At 45.5% G+C, this 20,981-nt stretch overlaps 1 protein-coding gene across 2 annotated transcripts in view; it reads left to right on the forward strand.

Annotated features, from left to right (window-relative positions):
• Positions 1-1,742: 1,742 nt before the first annotated feature.
• The window catches only part of SLC2A13 (solute carrier family 2 member 13), a 118,308-nt gene continuing 99,069 nt past the window's right edge, over positions 1,743-20,981 (forward strand). The window contains exon 1 of one of the 2 annotated variants that reach the window (XM_015851573.3): positions 1,743-2,549. In XM_015851573.3, the coding sequence (XP_015707059.1) occupies positions 2,000-2,549 (550 nt within the window). In that variant the 5' untranslated portion in view covers positions 1,743-1,999. The remainder of the gene's footprint in view (positions 2,550-20,981) is intronic. The other variant, XR_014932380.1, reaches the window with a different exon arrangement.

A 20,981-nucleotide genomic window follows, 5' to 3' on the forward strand; every position in this document is an offset into this window, starting at 1 on the left:
CATCTTGCTGCCCACTCTATTAGGGCCTTTCAGGCAAAGCTTTGCTGGATCTTTCTTTTGAGAGCTAAAGGCAGAAAGGAGCTGTTCTCCTGCCAAAAATCCAGTCGTGCTGTAACGCATGGAAAAGCTGGAGACTGTAAAAATAGACAGAAAATGTAACTTCAGAAAAACACGTGTTTCTTACAGTTGCTTTTTCAATGGGTCTGAAGTGGATTAGTTGAGACTTATATATTTATAAATACATATTTAGAATGAAAGAGAGAGCAGTTATGCAAAATGTGAGCACAGATGATGACTTTGCTGAAGTTACATAGAATTAAACCAGCTCGTGGTGTGAAGCCTTCTGCAGCCTCAGCTGTACTGCAGCCAGCTCTGCCTATTGGGTAAGGAATGTGGCACCACACCATTTGGTCAGCTTCTTGCACCATCATCCATGGCCTCTTCCAGTGCTAATATTGTAACTTTTCTACTTGCTAAGTAAATTATCTATATCATTTGACCGGTAGGATTAAACACATGGTTCCTTCCTAATACATTCAGTAGATTCCTTTCTTCAGTAGATGGCTTTCAAGTGCCAATAAACACTGAGATGGGATCTAAGTCCCAGATACTCAGGCCTGGGGGAGGTCTGTGCATACACACAAAGCAATGCAGTTGGTCTTTGGTGTAGTATATCCTGCATCTGAACTTCTCTTTGTTGTGCCTCTTCAGGGAATGCTTTTAAGAGATAATCCTGACAGCATGATCTGAGAAGAAATACGTCTATTTTTGATTGTGTTGGGCCTGCCGTGAAAGAAAAGCTTTTTGTTAGCTCTCCTGAGTCTGTATTAACTATAGCACACAGAATGTCTCCGGCTTCTGAGGTGGCTGTTAAAAAGACAGGTTGTTTTTGTGACAGCCAGCTGCTGCGACAATATTCTGCCTAACTATTCCTCCTCGCTGGCTGGGGATTTACTGTGACTGTCTTCTATTTAATGCGCTGCGTCCCACATTTTTTACTGAGGCCTCCATACGAAAGCAGTGAGTGCTGCGCTTACTGGAGGCTTCTGGAACATTGCGGATCTCTCTGCTGATGGCCTTTTGGAGACGTGAGCTGCTCGCAGAGAGCCTTGGGCCTGAGGGGACGGCTTCTTTCCATCTCCCGGCTGTGCTCCCGGGGAGCAGCCCGGCACTGAGGTGGGCAGGAGGGCTGTGAGGGCGGTGTCACCCTGACGGGACCTTTCCCTCCCGGCAGAAACCCGCTGGTACTTCGGGCACCCGCCGGCAGGAGGCGCCGTTCTGCCGCCGAACTGTGAGAGGAGCCTTCCCCTTCACGCTCCCCCTGAGAATCCCGAGTCAAACCGCGGTGAAACGGCAGGATCAGGTCGCTGTGCTCCGCCGCCACTGGGCGCAAAGAGGAGCAGGAGCAACACACCTGTTCCTCAGTGCGTAACTGCTCGACTTTTCCATTAGCTTCTGCCAGCCAGAGCTTTAGGAAACGACAAAGATCAACTTTAGGTTTTGCCTTTATTCAAATGATAGTGTTATTCATTTAACCGCGGTCTCTAGGCGGGGACACCCGTTACTGCGGGCTCTGTCACAGAGCGGACCGTGGAGCCCGGCACGATCCCGGCCCCACGCCCGGCTCCAGCCCATCCGCCTCCCGGCTGCTCATCGCCCCGCCAGCCCCGGCTCATCGGCTGCGCAGACTCGGCGCTGTGCACAGGCGCGGAGCGTTGAGGGGCGGTTCCTGGCTCCCGCCGGGCCGCGCTGGCGCCTGTCCCCGCCCGTCCCCGCCCGCCCCCGCCTCCGGCTCCGCCCGGGCGCTGGGAGCGGCGGCAACTTCCCCTCCAGTCCGTCCGGCGGTGTCGGTCGCTATGCGGCCCGGCTGAACGCGGCCCGAGAGGGGGCGGGCAGGGCAGGGCGAGCGCCAGCAAAGCCGCCGCGTCCGGAGCCGCCCCGCAGCCCCCGGTTAAGCCGCCCTCCCCTCGGGCGGGGCGGGCCCCGCCGCGGCCGTCCCATGTCCCGCAAGGCCGGCGACAATGTGGAGTACACGCTGCGGAGCCTGAGCAACCTGATGGGCGAGAAGCGGCGGCGGCAGGCGGAGGGGGCCGCCGGCTCGGGCGCGGCGGCGGCGGGCGAGCGGAGCCTGATCGCCGCCGAGTCGTGCTCCAGCCTGAACAGCGCGGCGTCGGGCGCGGAGCTGGAGCGGGCGGCGAGGCGGCAGTTCCAGCGGGACGAAACGCCCGGCTTCGTCTATGTGGTGTCGGTGTTCTCCGCCCTCGGGGGCTTCCTCTTCGGCTACGACACCGGCGTGGTCTCGGGGGCCCTGCTGCTCCTCAAGCGGGAGCTGAACCTGGACGCGCTGTGGCAGGAGTTGCTGGTCTCCGGCACGGTGGGCGCCGCCGCGCTGTCCGCCCTGGCCGGCGGCGTCCTCAACGGGCTGTGCGGCCGGCGGCCCTGCATCCTGCTGGCCAGCGGCCTCTTCACGGCCGGGGCCGGCGTGTTGGCGGCCGCCCGCGACAAGGAGACGCTGCTGGGGGGCCGCGTGGTGGTGGGACTGGGCATCGGTGAGTGCCGGCCGGGCCCCTCCGTCCTCCGGGTCCCCCCGCGTCGGGAGCCGGGTCCGAGCCGCTCTGCCCGCGCCGCGTTTATGTAATGCGGCGGCAGAACCCGAATCGTGGCTCGTTGTGCCCCGAAACGTTTTTATTTTCCTGTTTGGGAGGGTGTTCGGGGTTCTCCTTCTTCCTTCTGGTCGCTGTGGGGCTGTTGCCCCAATCCCGTCCCGCACACGGACCTCTGAGGGCTCCGTGCTCACGGCTCACCTCGTAAACCTTCACCTGGTGCCAGTAGTGAGCAGGGGATGCTTTTCTGAGCTGTGAACTGCTGTAATGATTGCCCACACGGTTCTGGTTCCGTTGGGCGCTATAGGGGTGCCGTGAGGACAGAAGCAGGCTGTAATCACGAGGCGATGTTTGCTCTGGGAGGCTTCGCGTTTTATTTATGGCATCCGGCAGAACAGGACGTGCTGTGGTGCTGCCTACCTGGCTGTGTCGCATAGCTTGCAAGCAGATGCTCCTGGTAAAACTTTCTTATCCCAGAGAAGGTGAAGTGATGGGGAGTGTTTCTTCCTACCTTAAGGCTCTATTGTGTGCCAAGTAAATCCTAAATGTCCCAGGAGTTGGGCTGTGCTTCAGCTGATACCCTGTCAGACTCTGTTAGTTTGTAGTTGGAGTGCTATTCATCATCCATGCGAGCTTATTTGGAACGTAGTCTTGGAAAAAGAGAGAAGTAACTCTCTCGCTATGATCTCACAACCCTTGTTATCTGAAAGCTTAAGGACAAGTGAAGAATTAGAGTCATTTTCTTTGCAAAACTACATTCTCTGTCTTATCTATTGAATATGTATTTCAGTTTTACGCACACTTGGTGGGCTGCGATTCATGGTCTTGGTAAGGAAAAAAGTGAGTCATAGTGAAGGCTGTTGGAAGTAAGATTGACTCCATCCCTGAAGGGACTCGGACTGGCTTCCCTGTGCAGCAGGCACATCTCCTGCAGCTGGCAGCCTCCCTACCTTGAGTTGGCTGCTGAGCTTTTATGTATTTCTTTAGATGCTAATGCCCCCATGCCTCTTAAAATCAAACCTCAAAATGTCGATGAGCTTTGTTGTTATTTGCAGGAGACAAAACAATTTTGATATAAAGAGGCAGAATGGGTATTTTGATGGCATTATGTAGCACTGGTACCTACTCAAAATGAGAAACGTGACATTCTGCATTTGTGGAGCTGCTCGTGTGTGTTGTTGGATGTAACTGGCTGCAGTCGTGTCTTCTTGGGGTGGGGGAGACAGAGAGGAAAGGGGAAGGCTGGTGTGACTTTGTGTGCCCCAGTGAGATGCATGGGCTTCTTAGTGTTGTCTTATGGCGTTGTGAATGGTTAATGCTGGCATCGTCTGAGAGATGTTAGTTGTGGTGGTTAATGTACAGAGTACTGAAATGGAAACTGGGAGATGCTGCTCTTTTGTGGAGCCGCGGATCTTGGTGTGGTCTGGGGGGAGACTTTCGTCCTCTTCCTACATCAGGGGGTGAGGTGATGGTTGTGCTGCAGCCTGGGAAGCTGAAGGAAGGGACCGTGAAGCACCCTGAGAATTATGGAGCACGAAGATGGTGATGCTTAAAATAAAAACTAATAAAAGTAGCTATTTCCTCCTTTTTAGCAGAGATTCCTCTTCTTTATGCATGACAGAGGTTCTGGCCAGAAACCAAGCACTGCCTTAGAACGCCATCACTGAAGCATGTGAGAGTCCAATCCTAATGAGGTTTATTTTACCAAAGAGAAAAATGGGGTTGAAAACTGTTCGAATCCAGCTGTCATTAGGTGCCACATTGAGCCCTCCCTCCACCAGAGGGAGCCTGGATGATGTCATGAAGGAATCAGAAATCGAAAGAACTTTCAACTTTGAAGCTTTTTCTCTCTTCTCCCAGAGCCCTTTGGCTGCCAGCAGTGAGTGCGACCTTCGTAGCCCTGGGTTAAAGACACCACTGAGTGCAGCATCACCTCAGTTACAGTGCTGGTGCTGGAATGTACATATAGACTGGTGTACTCTTGGGAAGTGCTTTCCTGTGTGCAAACCAGTAACAGCTTTTTAGTTGTGTATGACTTTATACCTTACTGGAATCTTTCTTGCAGTGATCTGTTGATTTTTGCAGCATGAATTATGCTCCTAGATGTGCATTTGCTTGTATTTAGTAAATGAGTGACTGTGTTACAGACAGTGCTGTAAAAACAGATGGTGGTTGCTTGTGTGGCTTCAGTCATTGTGGATCTGTGCTAATTGTGTCCATGGGGGAAAATGGGTGTTTTTCTTGTGACTGTGATTTGGAAAGGGCTGTGGTTAAACTTTCAGGATGAAAACCACAGGATGGATGCTGAAATGGGGAACATCTTATTGCCTGTCTTCTCCATTTAGCAGCATTTTCCACATTGCTGCTCGGAGATAGAAGTCTCCTTTTCTGTCCAGTGATTACAGATGGAGATGTTTCTGGAATGTAGACTTCCTCTCAAAGACAAATTGAAGTCCACGTGTGTTGCCAGTGTCGAGTAGATGTTTATGATTGGGAAGTCACGTGTCCCCTCCCACACCCCCACATTGTACATACAGAATGCACGGAGAGCAAGAAGTGAAAACCCTGCTTAGTGTGATGAGCAAACTAATGTGCCGAGGTCTTTCCAGGTCTGAATTCTTAAACACAAATTTGAAGGGATGCAGTGGGTGGATGTCCAGCCCAGGCTGAAGCTCTTCAGAAAACGTCAGGCAAAGCAGATTAAGGACAAAGCATCATTCCCTCCTGCACTCCCTTTCCCGAGCAGCTCTGATGCCCATGACTCTTTAGGAATTTGGCTGAGTTTGCCATCAGAACTGCAGCGTTTGGATGGATGCTCCTCAGTGTGGGTGACATTCAAATGCTTAAAGAACTGAATTACATGTGCTCAGCTGCAATTTGTGTGAGCCTAGGTAGGAAGAAATGCATTGATGAGGGGCAAACCTCTGTGTCTTGTAATGTTAAGTTAATGTGAAGCCTTCAGCTGACATGTGTGGATGGTGGCATGGTGTTTGAGGTGGTGTGCTGCTCAGATCAGTGCTTCAAACAAAACTGAGCTGCTGTCTGTGGAAGAAGAGCTGCTGTGAAGCTACCCAGAGTTTGATTGCTATCATGTACATCATTAGTTGCGTGATTAGATTTCCCTGCCTTGTTCAGCATGCAGAATAAGATGGCATGCAATTAATGATCAGCTCCTCATTGAGTAAGAGGGTTTTTTGGTGTTTTTTTTTATTATTATTAGTTTTAATCAGTGGTTGTTGCTTAATGCTCCCTATCCAAGCCCTTAGCAGGGGTATGTGGTCTGCTCCAGCTCTGCAGAGCAGTGGGGCCAGCCTGGGCAGGTGGCTCGTCTTCTATCTGACCTCTGTCACTGCTGGCGCACGGCAGTGTGAGCCTCCTGTTCAGTGCTTGCTTTCCATTCAGAATGCTTAGCTTTCTTTTCCACATGCTGTATTTGAATGTGGCATATGCAGCGTTCCTGGCAGCGTCTTGTTATTGCGTATGTAGGTCACTTTCTGAGTAGAGGTAATAAGGCTGAATGCAGAAGTAGGCAGGAGTGAAAATGGCTGGCATATGGTGCAGGGCTCCCCCGTTGGGAATGGATCCTGCAGCAAATCAAAATAACCAAATAGAATCCAAGTGCCTGCATCATGTAGTACCAACTCTGTGTTATCTATCAAAAAGGTCCACCTTATCACCTGGACTACCACATACACTGTGAAAGCGTTACAAAATAACCTCTGTGATTGAGATGAGGGTGTGCTTTTTTCCCTCTATTATTATTATTTTTACCTGTTTGAGTATGCTATGGACCTTCCCTTCTATCCTGCTGTAGGAAGCCTGCAGCCTCCAGTCTGTTTTCATGAGTGGGCACCAACTACAGTTTTAAGGGTGCTTATACCTTTAGTATATTTTGGAGGGGAAAGTCCCCCTCATCCCCTAAATACATTGTGTTGCTTTGACAGATGCCTCTAATTTTCAATCCACAATTCATAGTCTGTTTTTAACGCAGGTTGCAGTGGTTTGTAAGTATAAGCTTGTCTAAGGGATAGGAGGGAACGGGCAGACAAACAGCCACGTTGCTGGAATGGGCTCCACGTGGCCACTGACCAGAGCTGCTCTGCACAGCATCTCCAGCTGCCAGAATTACTGTGTGCTCCAGAGTTGGCTCCGTGCCTCAGAAATGCTTGATCTGTTGGCTCTTGAGCAGGAGCATCTGCTTTGTTCCTGGAAAGAAACTTCAGTTCCTGGCTGTATCTGTGATCTTGCAGGATACCGGGGGTACGTTAAGGTGAAAAATTGTTTTCTCAAGTCCTCTGATTCTGAAGGCATTGGAGACTTTGCGGTTTCCTATATGCAGTTTGCTGTTGTGTCAGTGAGCAGTGCTCCATTATTGCTTTATCCGATGCTGTGCTGTTGATGGTGCACTACCCAAAGATCTTTGGCAGATATCTGGGGAGCTGTTCAGAGTAATGTGTTACACACTCCTCAGTTAGAGCTAAGAGAATTTTTGGGCTTCTGATTCTTCTAGAAGTTGTTTAAAGTCATGAGGGTGTTTCTTCTGTGGGTTTTTCTTGTTGATTCTCTGTTTTCCCTTTTCTGGGGGGCCTTTGTGGTGTTGTGTTTGAGCTAAAAGAAAGTTCTGTATTTCAGAAGCCTTGAAACTGAAACATGGGATTCCTTTGAAGTATCCTTCCCTGCCATTGGTTGTACTGCTGTGGTTTTATCAAGGCACATTTCTTGTTGTACTTTCCTTATCATTCATATTGAAACAGTCCAGTGCATCCAGTTCCTATGTTACATAAATTGGATCTTTTACTGATTCTTCAGTAGTCGGATGCTCTTTAGTGGTGGTTTTTTAATATAATCAGTTAGATTTCTAGGTATGTTAATGTAGCGTTTTGGAAATCTTAGGGATTATTCCATCAAATCATGGTGAGCTTTTGTGCCTCAGAATCCTACGGAGGTGCTGAAAATCAGTTATTTCTGCCTAAGATGGCTGAACTCAACCCAGACCACTGTGACTGTGTCGCACGCTGTTACCATGGAATTGTTATGGGCCTCATGAATGGTTTTGTGGAGCACAGCTTGGGGTGAGGGTTGCAGTCATTTCACAGCCTTCTGTAGGTCTTCTGATGTAACCGGAGTGTAAACTCTTTTAGAATATGATTTGTTTATGGTATTTGTAGAAGAAACAAAGCTTTAATAAAAAAACTCCCTTTCCTTTTCATTCTATTTCTGACTTTCCTGTGTTGTGCTGGAGCCTTTAGATACGTGTTTTTGTTTTTGTTTTTTTTTTTTCCCCAGGGATTTAGTCTGAGTGTGTCTGTTTTGAGGGGGAGCTTTTCCTTGTCGGTTTCTCATTTCGAACATTTGTGTAGCCGGTACCTGGAGCTGAGTTTCCTACCTCAGAGTCTTGGCTCCTTCTTCCTTTGCCACTCACTTTCACTTGCATGGGTGAGACGCACACACTCTTCTCCAAGGCCCCGCCTTGGCTGTGCTTGGAGCCATGGCGTTAGCAAATGTATCCTCTATTTCATTGGGTCTTTTATTGAGCTGCTTTCATTTAAACAGCAAGGATGTTAAAGACCCGTGTCTCTGTCCTGGGCACAGCTTGCTTTTCACTCCTGGTGTCCTCCCTTCAGGCATCGGCTCCGCAGCATCTCCTCAGAAGTGCTGCCTGTGCCTTGGAGGTTGCTCTATTTTGCTCCTCACCCACCGCTCTGATTTCTCAGTGCAATTTGTCTGCCAACTTCAGGGAGAATCTTTCTGCAGTGCTTTTTCCCTCTGGGGCTGATTTGAGAGGCTTTCTGGCCCTTGTTAGAGCTGATGTTTTCCAGAAGCGCCAGGCCTCAGCCTTGGAGCTTGCTGTCACTAGTGAACATTTCATACAGCAAGTGTGTTCTGCCTGCTCTGAGCAGCAAGGTGGAGCCTGGCAGCCCTGTGGTTCCTGATGTTTGTAGCGTGGGGAAGGACTGACAGGGCCCCTGCGAGGCTGAGCAGCCCCAAAGGGGAGATGGGGCTTTCCTGAGGGGCAGCTTCAGGCCTCACACCTGGAACTTTCTGGTCTCTTTTTGGTGCTGTGTGTTTGAGAAACCCTGAATTTCCACAGGTCTTGTGACAACCAGAAACGCTGAAGGGCTCTCTAGTGTAAGCAGCCAGCTGGGCATGTGCAGCTGTGCACGTTACCATCTGAATGTCCATCCCCGATGATAGACACTAAGGCAATGCCAGAAATGGTGGCAGACCTGCTGCGTAAACAGAAACATATATCCAAAAGTAGATAAACCTGGCAGTGGCCCATATTTTTATAGTCTAGACAAAAATAATGTTAGAAACATAAATCATTAGTTGCATCCCTAAGGCAAGAGTTCCCTGGCCCTTTCCCAGAAGCAGGAATTTGCACAGACTTAACTGTTTCTATCCTGGACAGAAACAAGGAGTTAGAGCCCTTCTGTTCCCAAAATCTCATCTTGTTTTGTCAGGAGCCTTGTGTGTGTGGTTTTCCCTACTGTTTTCTCCTGTGAGGCTGAAGTAGAGGGAACTCACCTTGAACTACTTGCTGTTTTGATTTGATCACTTAATTATTGATGGTTATTGGTTGAATCCGTGATGGACTCTGGGCAGGGAGTAAACATCCAGGTAAGATGGTGTGGCAGCAGATGAGCTGGGCCACTGTGAGCATGGAGGAAGTGCTGGCTGAGACCAGAGCTATGTGTGCTTCAGCAAGTATTAGTGTATAAGTGACTTCCGTTTGTTTACAGGTCCTTGATTACTGGACTGTTGAGGTCAGTAGTAGTTATGGCAGCGCAGGAATGGGAAATTCTGCCTAAGGGGAAAAGGTAAGACCAGTTTTATTCACTTCTGAGTGCACCAGCTAAGACTGTGCCTCATGGACCCTGCTGCTGCATTAATCACAGCTGCTGCTGACCTCACCAGTCCAGTACATAGTGGATCAGCCTGGGATGGATGGAAAACCAGACATGTCTGAACAACAACTTCAGTATCTCAAACAAGGGTGGAAAAGACAAAATTTAGTTTGCAGGCATTAAGGATGTTTTAGTCCAGAAATTCAGTTACTCTGGGAATATTTCAAGCCATATTCTGGGGTCTGGTTCTGTGCTGTGTATTGTTTGTAGGAGGAAAAATCAGGCACAAAAAGTAGTTTATTTCTATTGTAATGATTGACTAGAATGTTCCTGGGAATAATTATGGGTGTGTGTAGCAGAGATCAGGGCTCAGGAGCCTTTGCGTTATTATTATTACACAAATAACGCACACTTCTCTTTAGTACCTCTCCTCTTGTGAGTGGGAATGTGCTTTACTAGATTATTTCAAAGCTCATCTGGAAAGCTAAAATAAATAAATAAAATAAAAATAAATTAGCTTTAAGGTGTAATTTTTAGGTGAAGCTCTGCTGTTATTTTGCTTGTGTCTGCTGGTGGTGACTCCTGAAGTAAGAAAAGATTTGGCTTGTGCTTTGGCTTTGGTTCTGCCTGTCCCTGCTTGTCTCTGAATCTTCATTCCCCCAAGTCAAAACCTGTCCGTTGTATCTCTCCTGGGCCTCTCCCCGACTCAAAGTTAATTGCTTTCCCTGTCACCCAAGTACTATCTGGGTGATTAATCATTATCCACTTAGATGTGGAGTGCTCCCTTGCACAGAGGGAAATGGTGTTCTGTGCTTACATACGCAGCGGTGCAGAAAAGATTTTTCCTGGTAGCTCAAGAACAGGAGAGTTTTCTTTAACAAAAATTGATCTTTAGGAAGATCTGAGGCACCTGTTTAGAACATTTATGTTCAGTCTATTCAGAAGTCAGGTTTGAGCAGTTCACCCTGTAATGGTGAAACTTCTTAAGGACTTTATTGTATAAATGCTACTTTTCTTCCCCTTCTCAGGTTACATGAAGTGAAGCTGTATATGCTTGGTGTGGTGAGGACTTGTAGTGGACCACTGTACAATCAAACTATTCCGTTCTTTGATTTGTGTCTGCTTAGCAGCAATGGTTTCTTTGTTGCCTAGTTTTGCCTGTGAGGGGGCTTCTTTTGAGCTGGGATGTGGGGAAGCTACACCCACTACACTGGCCCCAAGAAGGGACAACTGGAAGCTGAGTGCTTAAGTAACAGTAATTGTACTCCAGTAACCTGTCTGCTACCCCTGGGTTTCCTGGCCAGTGGTGATGAGAAGGAATCTGTGATCCAGGTGTCTTGGACAGTTGTGCTGCAAAGCAGGAATCCAAATGTCTGAAGAAGCCTGTGTATGGTGGTATCAAGTAATGCAATGCAATTACATGACTAGATGTTGTAATTAGAAGTTAAGTTCTGTGCTGGGGACAAAAGTGTAATGGAAGGAGGTGATGCTGAAGGATGCTATAAACTGATTGTACAGATTTTTATGATGATTGTTCTGAGAATGAATTCCACAACTGTGCTCTAGAGGACAAGAGAAGGTGTGAAAAGCTGCTCTGGGGCATGGAACAGTCCTCTCTGCTTCTTTAAGGTTTTCTCAAGTGTTAGTGTATGCTTCTTGGCTCAATTCTTTCCTCTTTTTATCAAGTAGAGATGTATGTTTCTCAGCTTAAATCGCGGGGGCTTGTGTGGTCTAACACTTTCAGAGAGTAACCAGTTTTTGTCTGTTCTATGGCAGTAGGAGATCTTCAGGAGGCCTGATTCAGTGTTCCTTCACCAGCTTTCAGCCAGTGTGATTCCTCTCACATTATGCCAATGGTGATTTATTTGCCTCATCATCTTGATAAACTACTAATTGGTACAGTACTTCAGACACGTGCATCTGTTTATCAGGTAGTCATAGACTCATAAGGAAAGTAGATATATATGGTAGATATGGATGTTGTGCTGGAGTGCAGCTGAAAATACAACTTTGGGAAGATTTGTTAGAGAAGTTTATAAGACTTATAAACCGGTATTTGAAAAGAAAGCCCATAGTACTAATCTGGAAATGTTTACTTTGGTCTTCTATGACATTTTGCTGTTTCTTTCTGAATCTAAGTGATTCAGTTAGTTGTAGCAAAACAGAAAAATGCCTGTGTGCATACTGCTCAGTCTTGTGTAAATATGCTCCCAATGTAGCTGAGTCATTCAGAAGCAATATATGAGTCTCCTTGGTTTAGATTTCTGTTTGCCATACGTTACCAGCACTTAAATGCATGTGTCTCTAAAGCAGTAATGGACTCGAAGTGTTTGATCCATCGTATCTGCTTTTCACCATTGCTCTGGTTTGGATTTCTATTTGTCATGCATTATCAGTCACAAGAACACATACATCCCTGAAGCAACAGTAAACTGAGATGTTTGTTCTGCTGCATTTCATTTTTACAAATGCTCTGTGTGTTCCATACTCTGGGAACTTGTGCTGTTTAGGGATTGTAGCCATTAGTTTTCTAAGTCATGGAAAGTGTTGCCAGTGCAAACAGCAGCTTGAGTTGCCTGCCTTGGGAGTTGGAGCTTGCACAGTGAGTCTGTGCAGTAGTAGCAATAAATCCTGGAAAAACATTATTTCATACTGATACAAAGGAAAGAGACCAATGCCCTTGAATTCAGTTTCCCACAGTGTGAAATAGTGTGAAGCTGTTGTGCTGTGTCGTACAGTTCTGTAGTCTCAAGGTTGAATTACAATGAGCCTTGTATTAAAATAACTTAAATACATGCAGACAGTTACTTCACTTTGCCATTCAGAAGGCAGGCTGACGTAAAGTGCAGCAATAAGAAAATGCCTGTTACGCTGCTGGGAGCCCTGACGTGCACACTGTGAAACATCCAATGCCAGATGTGCTGGGTTTTGCTAAGGGAATGTGAGACTGGTTTGTAACTTCTTGATTCATTGCTTCCTAGTGACTTGACTTTCAGGTGACTGTGGCACTTCATGCCTCCATTCATCGTTCTGCAAGGTGTGCCCAGTGTCTGCATCTTAAAAGAGTGTTCTGGGACTCATGAGTAACACATTAATTAAAAATAAAGTACATCGGTTGTAATCTGTTCAGTGTGCCTGTTTCTATGCATGGATTCCATAGTCTAATTTTTGTTGTTTGTTTTTCAGTTCTTCAGGCTTCCTCTACAGCCTGTGTTCTCTCTCTGCTCCATCCCACGTGCTTGGCAGGCAGTGCCCTGGTGGCAGCAGTCAGAGCCCTGTGCTCACTGCTGCCTGGTTCTGGAACCCCGCTGAAATGCCAGCAATTATTTGTTGCCATTACAATGAATGGTTGTTACATAATTCCCAAATGGGTTTGTAACAGTAAGTAATTCTACCTGACTGAAAACACCAGCAATGTGTGGATAGATACATACATACAAGTTATCATGTACTTGTCATCATCCAGAAAAATAAGGCGGCTAAAATAAGCCTATTTATAGAGCTGGGTTGACAAGATGAATCTCAGCAGAATAACACAGACTTAACTTTCAGAACTGACACCTGTACCACTGACTGCTGTTATTCTTCAAGTACTCCCATGAGTCTTTTCTATTACTTAATGCTGTTGGCACAAGATTAATTAAAGGACTTTGCTGCTGAATGCAAAGGTAATTTATAGCTGAGTTTGAGTTTTATGCTCTGGCAAACTGAAATGGTACTTGAAGGGTCTGTGTGGTTTAGCAGTTAAAAAGTCCTTTAAGAAAAGAGAGCAACATAATCTCAGAGCAGTTGAATGCGGGTGTGAGCTTGACAGCATTGGGAATGTGGGTCATGTGGCACCTGAAGGTGAAGAGCAGCAGGCATTTGCAGTGTTTGTGCATTGGAAGCATAGTCCCTGGGAAGCTTTCATGTTATTGCAGTAGGTCACAAGCATAAGAGACAGGGATTCTGCTTTCCCTGCTCCAGATGTAGTCTAAATTTAGACCTGTTGTCAGCAGCTTGGCACTGGGTTATAAAACTTTTTAATTGGGAAAATATTCTGGTATTCTTATTTGAGTCATTTCTTTCTGTGTGCAAAAAGTTATGAAGTGGGGAAGGTAGGAATGGGTAATAAGGAACTCAGAAGTGCATTCACCTGTGAGCTGTTTGGTGCCTCATTGCTAGTTCTTTGAGCTTTATTAGAAGCTCACACGTCTGGTTTCTGTCCTGCTCATAGTTACCTATAGTTTTCAGTTTAATGAGTTCTTCTCCAGTGGATAATTAATTCTGCCTCCTGATGCTGCCCTTTTGCAGTACCATTAGCAACCCAGACTGTTTTGATTTGGGAAAAGCAGGAAGAAAATTCAATTCTATATAGCTAAGTTTTGTAATAATGGGTTTTTCAACTCGATCTTGCTTTATGGAAAGTGCAATTAAAAGATCAGATGGAATGTGACCAGATTATGGGGGAAAAATAAGATGGAAGACACTTATTACCACACAGAATTTCATTGGGAAGACAGTGGTGAGGATTCAGAGCTCCCTCTCCACCTGAGTGTTAGGACCATTATCCTCAGTACAAACATTTCTTTATAAATGTTCTCTATGAAGGCCAAGTATTGCTGCAAGCACAGAGCTTATGAGGCTTGTATTTCAGAGAGATCTGCTCTGAATTGTTTCTTCTGGCGTTGGTTTGGGGCAGGAGTCTTTTCGCTTAAAGAGAGGCTCCCCATAGTGGCTGTGCCTCGGAGTACAGAAAGATGAGGCACTCACAGGCTGAAAGATGGCACACTTAAACAGCAGCACACTTTGTTGTCTGTTTAGTCATCTTCTTGATTTACTGCAGCTGATGCAGTACAACTCATAGGATAAGCAGGTTTTGTCTTAACACAGATGCAAGAAATACCCTTGTTAACTGGAATGGGACTCTGCCAAGTATACCACTTTGACTGCCAACTCTCTTCTTCAGATTGCTTTTTTTCAGTTTTGTGCTGCCCGTGTCCATTCAGGGAAGACTTCCAGAGGAGGGAATCAGCCCAGCGCTCTGAGTGACAGGAGAGTGCTTTGGGTATCCATCTCTACTTTATACCAATTAACAGAAGTGAATGAGAATGTCAGAATGCCCTCCCAGCTGTGCCTGCAGGCTGACTTCCAGCTCTGTCTCAGTGCTCAGCTATCGCTGTGCCTGGAGCATGGTCAGGGCTGGGTAAGGGCATGCAGGGGAGCCCTGTGCTCTGACCCTGCTGTGGTCTGGGTTCTCTCATCCTCGTCCTTTGAACGCTATCATTAATAAGCAGCTCTACAAAGGAAGCTTTTAAATAAAGCAGTCCTGTTAGCTGGATATGTCTGCAGGATTACATTAGAAGTGTGTAAGAGAATACAAGTTGTCAGAAGCTGAAAGCCACGGAGGTTTTCCCGGGATTTCTGCCTGCCTCCAGTTTCTCCTACAGGGCCTTGAGCCTCACAGCCTTGTTTTTAGCAAATTCTTTAGTTGTCCACTTCTGACAGAAGACATAGCAGTGATTTCCTCCCACCTGCTCCTGATTAATTTTGAGACTCCTCAGCTTTTGTCCATTAGGTATTGGTAATAGAGTAGTTGATATGTTTCTTTTTCCTTTTAGCCCTTGACAGCCACTGTTTGTCTTCCATGGATGCAGCAGCATCATTCTTCACTTGTAACATCTCCCTGTTGGCAGCACAAGTGACTGAGGGAAGTAAATATATATCAAAATAGGCCAAAGTACCCTAGTATTCCTTGACAGCTCAAGTGTTATGCCATGAGTCATGGCCTTGCCCTGCAGCCATGACTGCTGATCTAGGCTATCTCAGGTCCTTTCTAGAAATAAACCCATGTTGTGTGAAGCTTAGTACTGTTCAGTGAAGAATTCCCTCTAATATGGATAGTCCAGTGCAAGATCTGTGTAATAGTCAGAACCCTTTCTAGGACTTAACTGCTTTGCTTGAGAGGTCCTCATTGGATTCTCTCTATCTCATCATGTTGGTCTCCTGTCACTGTTACATATCACATGTACCAAGCAGCTGACATGGAAATGGCAGAGGGAAGCTCCAGGCTCGGGGGAGGACTTACACAGAAGCTAGATATTTGATGGGCTGCTCCTTGCAAAGCAAAGGGATGTGCAGTGCTTGGACCATGGTCTTAAGATGTTGACCTAACTGCCATGTACTAGAAACAACCTTGCTTTCCTTAGCATGTGAAGCCCACATGCCGTGTGTCAACAGTTTACAGGCTGCTTTGGCCTGGTTCCATGTCTAATGGGGCAGGAGGACCAAGGACCCATGCTCCAGTGAAGGGGGAAGGGGAAAAAGAGGAAAGGGAAGGGAAGGCCTAAAAATGAAACAACAGCAATGATCTGAAAAGGAAAGTTAATTTACTATGTAAGATATTGGAATGCAAGATAACACAATATATGAGGTATGAGGGCTGGTCTGAAAGTAGTGCCTGCTATTATGTTATGTTGGCCAATGATGTCAGAGGCAGATGGTGGTTGTATGTCAGTAGAGCTTGAAAGTTCTCACTAATGTTCTGTTACATTTTGTTGCTGTTTCAAAGATGGCAGCAGAGAGGCATGCTGACAAAATGCTGTCTGACATGGAAATGTGTATGAAGCGAAGGATTGTCATTTAATTGCTCTTTGTGGGGAAAAAAAAAATGGTACCCATTGACAATCATTGATGGTTGTTGAATGCTTATGTTGACCAAACAGTGGGTGTGAGCACAGTGAGGTGGTGGGTGGTGCGTTTCAGCAGTGGCTACAGTGATGCGAGGGACAAGCCATGTTCTAAGCGGCCACATGTGGCTGTCACACTGAAATGGCGGGTGTCTCAATTAGCTCATAGACACAAATCATCAGATCACCAATGGGGAATATCAGCTTCAGTGTATTGAGAATGATAGTGCTGAAAGATTGCAAGGTTTGTGCCAGGCGAGTCTCATGAATGCTTACACGGGATCAGAAGGAACACTGTGTGCAAGTTTGTCAGGACCTATTGAACTAATACAGGGCTGAAGGTGACTGTTTCCTGGATCACATCGTTACTGCTGATGGGATGTGACACCACTACAAGCTGGAGTCCAAACAGCAGCCCATTGAATAGTTATATGTGAAATCCCCATCGAAGGAAAAGTTCTAGATGCAACCTGAAGTGATGTGCAGTGTCTTTTGGGATAAGAAAAGGGCAATCCTTTGGGATTTCCTGGAACCCAACTCTGTAACATTGTAATGCTAATTAATCTGAAGGCTCAAAAAAGAGCCTTTCTCTTGCAACACAATAAATCCAGGCCCCATACTAGTTTGAAGATCATGGAGCATACCAATCTTGGCTGGACTGCTCAACCACGACCACTGTATAGTCCACGTTTTGTGCTTTCTGACTTCCATCTGTTTGGGCTGATGAAAGATAGACTATGTTGGCAGCATTTTTCTAACAGTGCCACCATAGCAGGTATGACATGATCACCTATGCTGGTGTAGGTTTTTGTGAGTGCATTGTGCAGGCTCTTGTTCGTTACTGGCAAAAATGTATAGCTGTTGGCACTGGCTGTGCTGAAAAAATAGCGTTTTGTAGCTGAGAATTCACAGAATCACAGAATGACCTGGGTTGGAAGGGACCTCAAGGATCATGTAGTTCCAACCCCCCTGCCTGGCAGGGCCACCAAACTTCCACCTTTACCAGATCAGGTTGCCCAGGGCCCCATCCAACCTGCCCTTGAACACCTCCAAGGACGGGGCATCCACAACCTCCCTGGGCAGCCTGTTCCAGGACCTCACCACTCTTCTAGTAAAGAACTTCCCCCTGACATCCAACCTAGAATTGACTCTTATCAAATAGTGTTATCATACTTTTCATACCTGTTGTAGTTTCCATGGAAATAAAAACAGGAGGCATTACTTTTGGAGCAGCCTACGTATCTTGAGCACATTGTGCACTAATTTCTGCCTTGCTCCACCCCAAACTCCAGTGGTTAAAAAATGGGTTTTATTTTCTTTCTGTTGATCACTTCTTTTAAATGGAGCTTGCAGACGTGATGTTGTGTGTGAAATACCTGCTATGGAAGGAATCTCAGCATCCCCTGTGTCTTGTGTATTTGAACCATAATAATACTTACGTTCATGAATATTACTTCCATTATGATAATGTAATTCAAAACATTCTTTTTAAAGCCCTCCCTAATTAATATCACTGTTTTCCTGTGTAAGGCCACATCAGCCACCAGGTGTTGAGTGCAGGTGGGTAAGGGCTATTAGGACCAGGATGTGTGTCTGTGCCCAGAGCCTTGCAGGAAGGGGAGGTGGTTCCTGGTCTTTATTATGGGCCATGGCTGTGTTGGCCTGCTTGTTTTGCTCGGTGTGAGTGAGCAGATGTGCTGTGCCAGCTCTGCACCTGCTAATGGGAAAGCAAAACACTGCTGGTATCAACTGCTGTTTATTAAATCTGAAAGCTCCACTCTCAGTTTACAATGCAGTAGGGCTTATCTTACATGTTTATTCAGGCCATCATAACTACAACCTAGTAATTTTCCTTATAATTTTCAAGTGGAAGAAAGATAAAATGTTCTTATTTTCTTGAAGCGAGAATCTCAGTAATATGAGTTTTAAAACAGGTTGCACAAGGTTGTTTCTTACACAAACTCTTGCTGCTTTGCTCTTTCACAGTGGCAGATTTTCCACAGCTTGTAAGTTCCCAGAATCTTTGCAAGTAATGCTTGATTAAAATTAATTTGGAAACAAAACTAATTAGAGCTTTCTGCTTCGGTGCTTTTGGAACTATTTCATTATTTTTCAGTCTGATATTAATCTTGTTTTCTTGTACTGGTTCAAAAATGCAATTCATCATGATTTACCAATCAGGTACAGAGAGCCATAGCAATTTCAGTATTGAAATTCAGGGATGTTCCCTCTCCTGTGTGTCTGCACATATTTTTGTATGTATATATTTTTCTTCCATTTTGGCTTTCCTAAAAGTGCAGTTAATAACTCCTCTCTTCCTGCCTGGTTCATTCATTTCAGGGGGAAAAAAAAGTCCTTTTCAATGTTGGGAGCTGCAGGTTATCAGCTACTGACTGATAGCAGCGTAACTGTGACCCGGAAAGAACTGCTCTGTAGTGCTAACATTGAGGCTGAAGTTGGATGGGGATCCCATAATTGAGGTGGTTCTAACACTTCAGTACAATTATTTTCACCTGACCTTAACAACATTCTCAGTTCTGTTTGCCTTTGTGTAAAGTTCTTTCCCTTCTCCCTGTTCTGAAAAACTTACAGGAGAAGCATTTCCCCCCCTTTAGCTCTCTTACTTAGTCTTTTGGTGTCTATGGATTGTGGCATGCCATGCCTTCCCTTCTATGTATGGATGTTACTTGGTAGATACTGGAGGTTTTCTGGCTGCAAATAACAATTTTAATTTACTCTCCGTATATTATAAATAAAAAATTTCTGTAAAAATTTATGTATTGTTCATGTTTTTGCTAATAATAATAATAAAAGCTTTAATAAAGGATAATAGTATATTAATCACCTAAGAAAGCAACAAAACAAACCAAGCTTTATTTGACTGAACTTTGGCAATCTAGACTGTAAATGGTGGGTTCTTCTGCCTTACTGCAGGTCCCTTGGTTCACTTTTCCCTTTCCCCTAAGTACTGTAATGAGTAATTCCCTCATGATGACTGAGTTTGTGGTGTATTTATGTCTGCTGTAATTGGTGGTTTTCCTTATGCTCTCCTTGCCCTGAAGGTGTCAGAAGATTTTAGTGCTTCTCTTACTCAAGAGTTGTGTCCCAGAGCTGTGCTGCAGCCCAATGTGCTTGTGTTGCTGTAAAGAACAGGGCTTGTGCTCATCTAATGATGGGGAGAGACTGGAATGGGAGATCTGCTGCCAGTCATCCCTGAGGTAGCTTTCAAGAACCAATTTTAAACTGCTGTGAACGCTTATATTAGGTGTGTGTGGTTGGTGGAAAAGCTGGTATTGAGGGGCTGAGCTTTCCCTGACTCAAGTAAGAGCTGTTTCAATTTTATCTGCCAGGCAAGTGGTTAGTGTACTAGAACGGCGTACAAATATGCTGCTTCCTCAAATATTTCCCATTAGCTTGTGTAATGAGGCACTCTAATGTCCCCTCAGGCTGACTGTCATTACTGAAAACTGGAGTGTTAACTGTAATGACAGAAAAGGACTCTGAGACTACAGAAAGGCTCTATTTTTGTTTTGGTGAACCCTTAGAATTGGTGATGACTTCACAATATGTTGCAGAGCAGTCTGTGGAGGAATCCAGCTCATGCATGCAGTTATATGAAAGCTGGTGGTCTTTTAGAACAAATAATAAATACCCTTTGCAGTTAAAATGTGTCCTTTGTTACTGGGACCTTCTTCTCCCACAGACTACTTAAATAATTCTCCTTGAGGCTGGCAGAAGAATATGGGATTATTGTGGAACTCCTGGTTCTTTCAGCATGCTGAGCTTCCTGCCCTCACCTTCCTGAATGTTAGTGCTCAGATGTCAGCAGTGTTCCAGACTTTTCCCTTGGCAGGAATGCCTTTTTTGTGTTGTTTTTTTTTTTTGTGGGAAATAAAGTATGAATCTTATAGGATTGTATGTGGGAACACAACAGAAAGAAAATACACAGTGAAAATCTGCATCATCTGATGTACTCCTGGGATCAGTAGTGCCTCCAGGCATTAAGTATATATTGTATGTCTAGTGTCCAAAATAAAACATTACCTGTTTAATTAAAACCAATTCAAAACTTGCATATTAAGTTCCTATTCCAACTTTCTCATAGAATAACAATATCCCTTCAGCTGCCTATTAATATTTTATTCCTGATTCTTTTCTATGAACTCACTCTTCATCAGGTGCCCTCCTCAGATCTCTATGGAGCCGTTAGCTGTGGCTGCTTGGAGCCCTTACAGGGAGCACAAAGTGCCACGAGCAGCTTCTTCATGAAGTGAACTTGAAAGTTGCTTGTATTAAAGTTTAACGCTGTGAAGAAAATTTGCTCTTACCATTTCATTTTAAGATAGGAGATAGAGATGTTAACCAGGACAGTAGTTATATGTGGGGTTTTTAAAGTACCTCCATGCAGCTTTATGTGTTAACATATAATACCTCATTCCCTGTGACCATTATTATGAAAAGAAGCATTTTCATGATTTCTACACTTGCTTATTTATTTGGAACCTTTAACAATATAGTTTTCTTTAGTGAGTTGTGATTGTTCTTTGTTAATGATTAATGGTTTCACTACTGTACTGCGAGAGCAGTGAAACAGAACCAGGAATATCTCTGTCATTTGTTTTTTATGCTTCAGAGCCTAATTTTAGTTTTGAACCAGGTTTTCTGGGTCCCACAATAGTTCAGGCCAATCTGTTACTGTTCATGGCCTTTGGGCCAGTGCAGGCTCTGGGTCTTGTGGTGCACTGACCATATCTTCAGTTTACCGGTGGGTTTGGCTGTGTTGGTGCAAGGAGATGATATGAGCTGATAGAAGGAGGGACAGAACAATAAAATGATTCATAAATGCAGCAGTTCCTGGGTGG

The sequence above is a fragment of the Coturnix japonica genome, chromosome 1 (genome assembly GCF_054131305.1).
Source record: "Coturnix japonica strain WE chromosome 1, WE-NBRP24, whole genome shotgun sequence".
In the NCBI taxonomy this organism is placed as follows: Eukaryota; Metazoa; Chordata; class Aves; order Galliformes; family Phasianidae; genus Coturnix; species Coturnix japonica.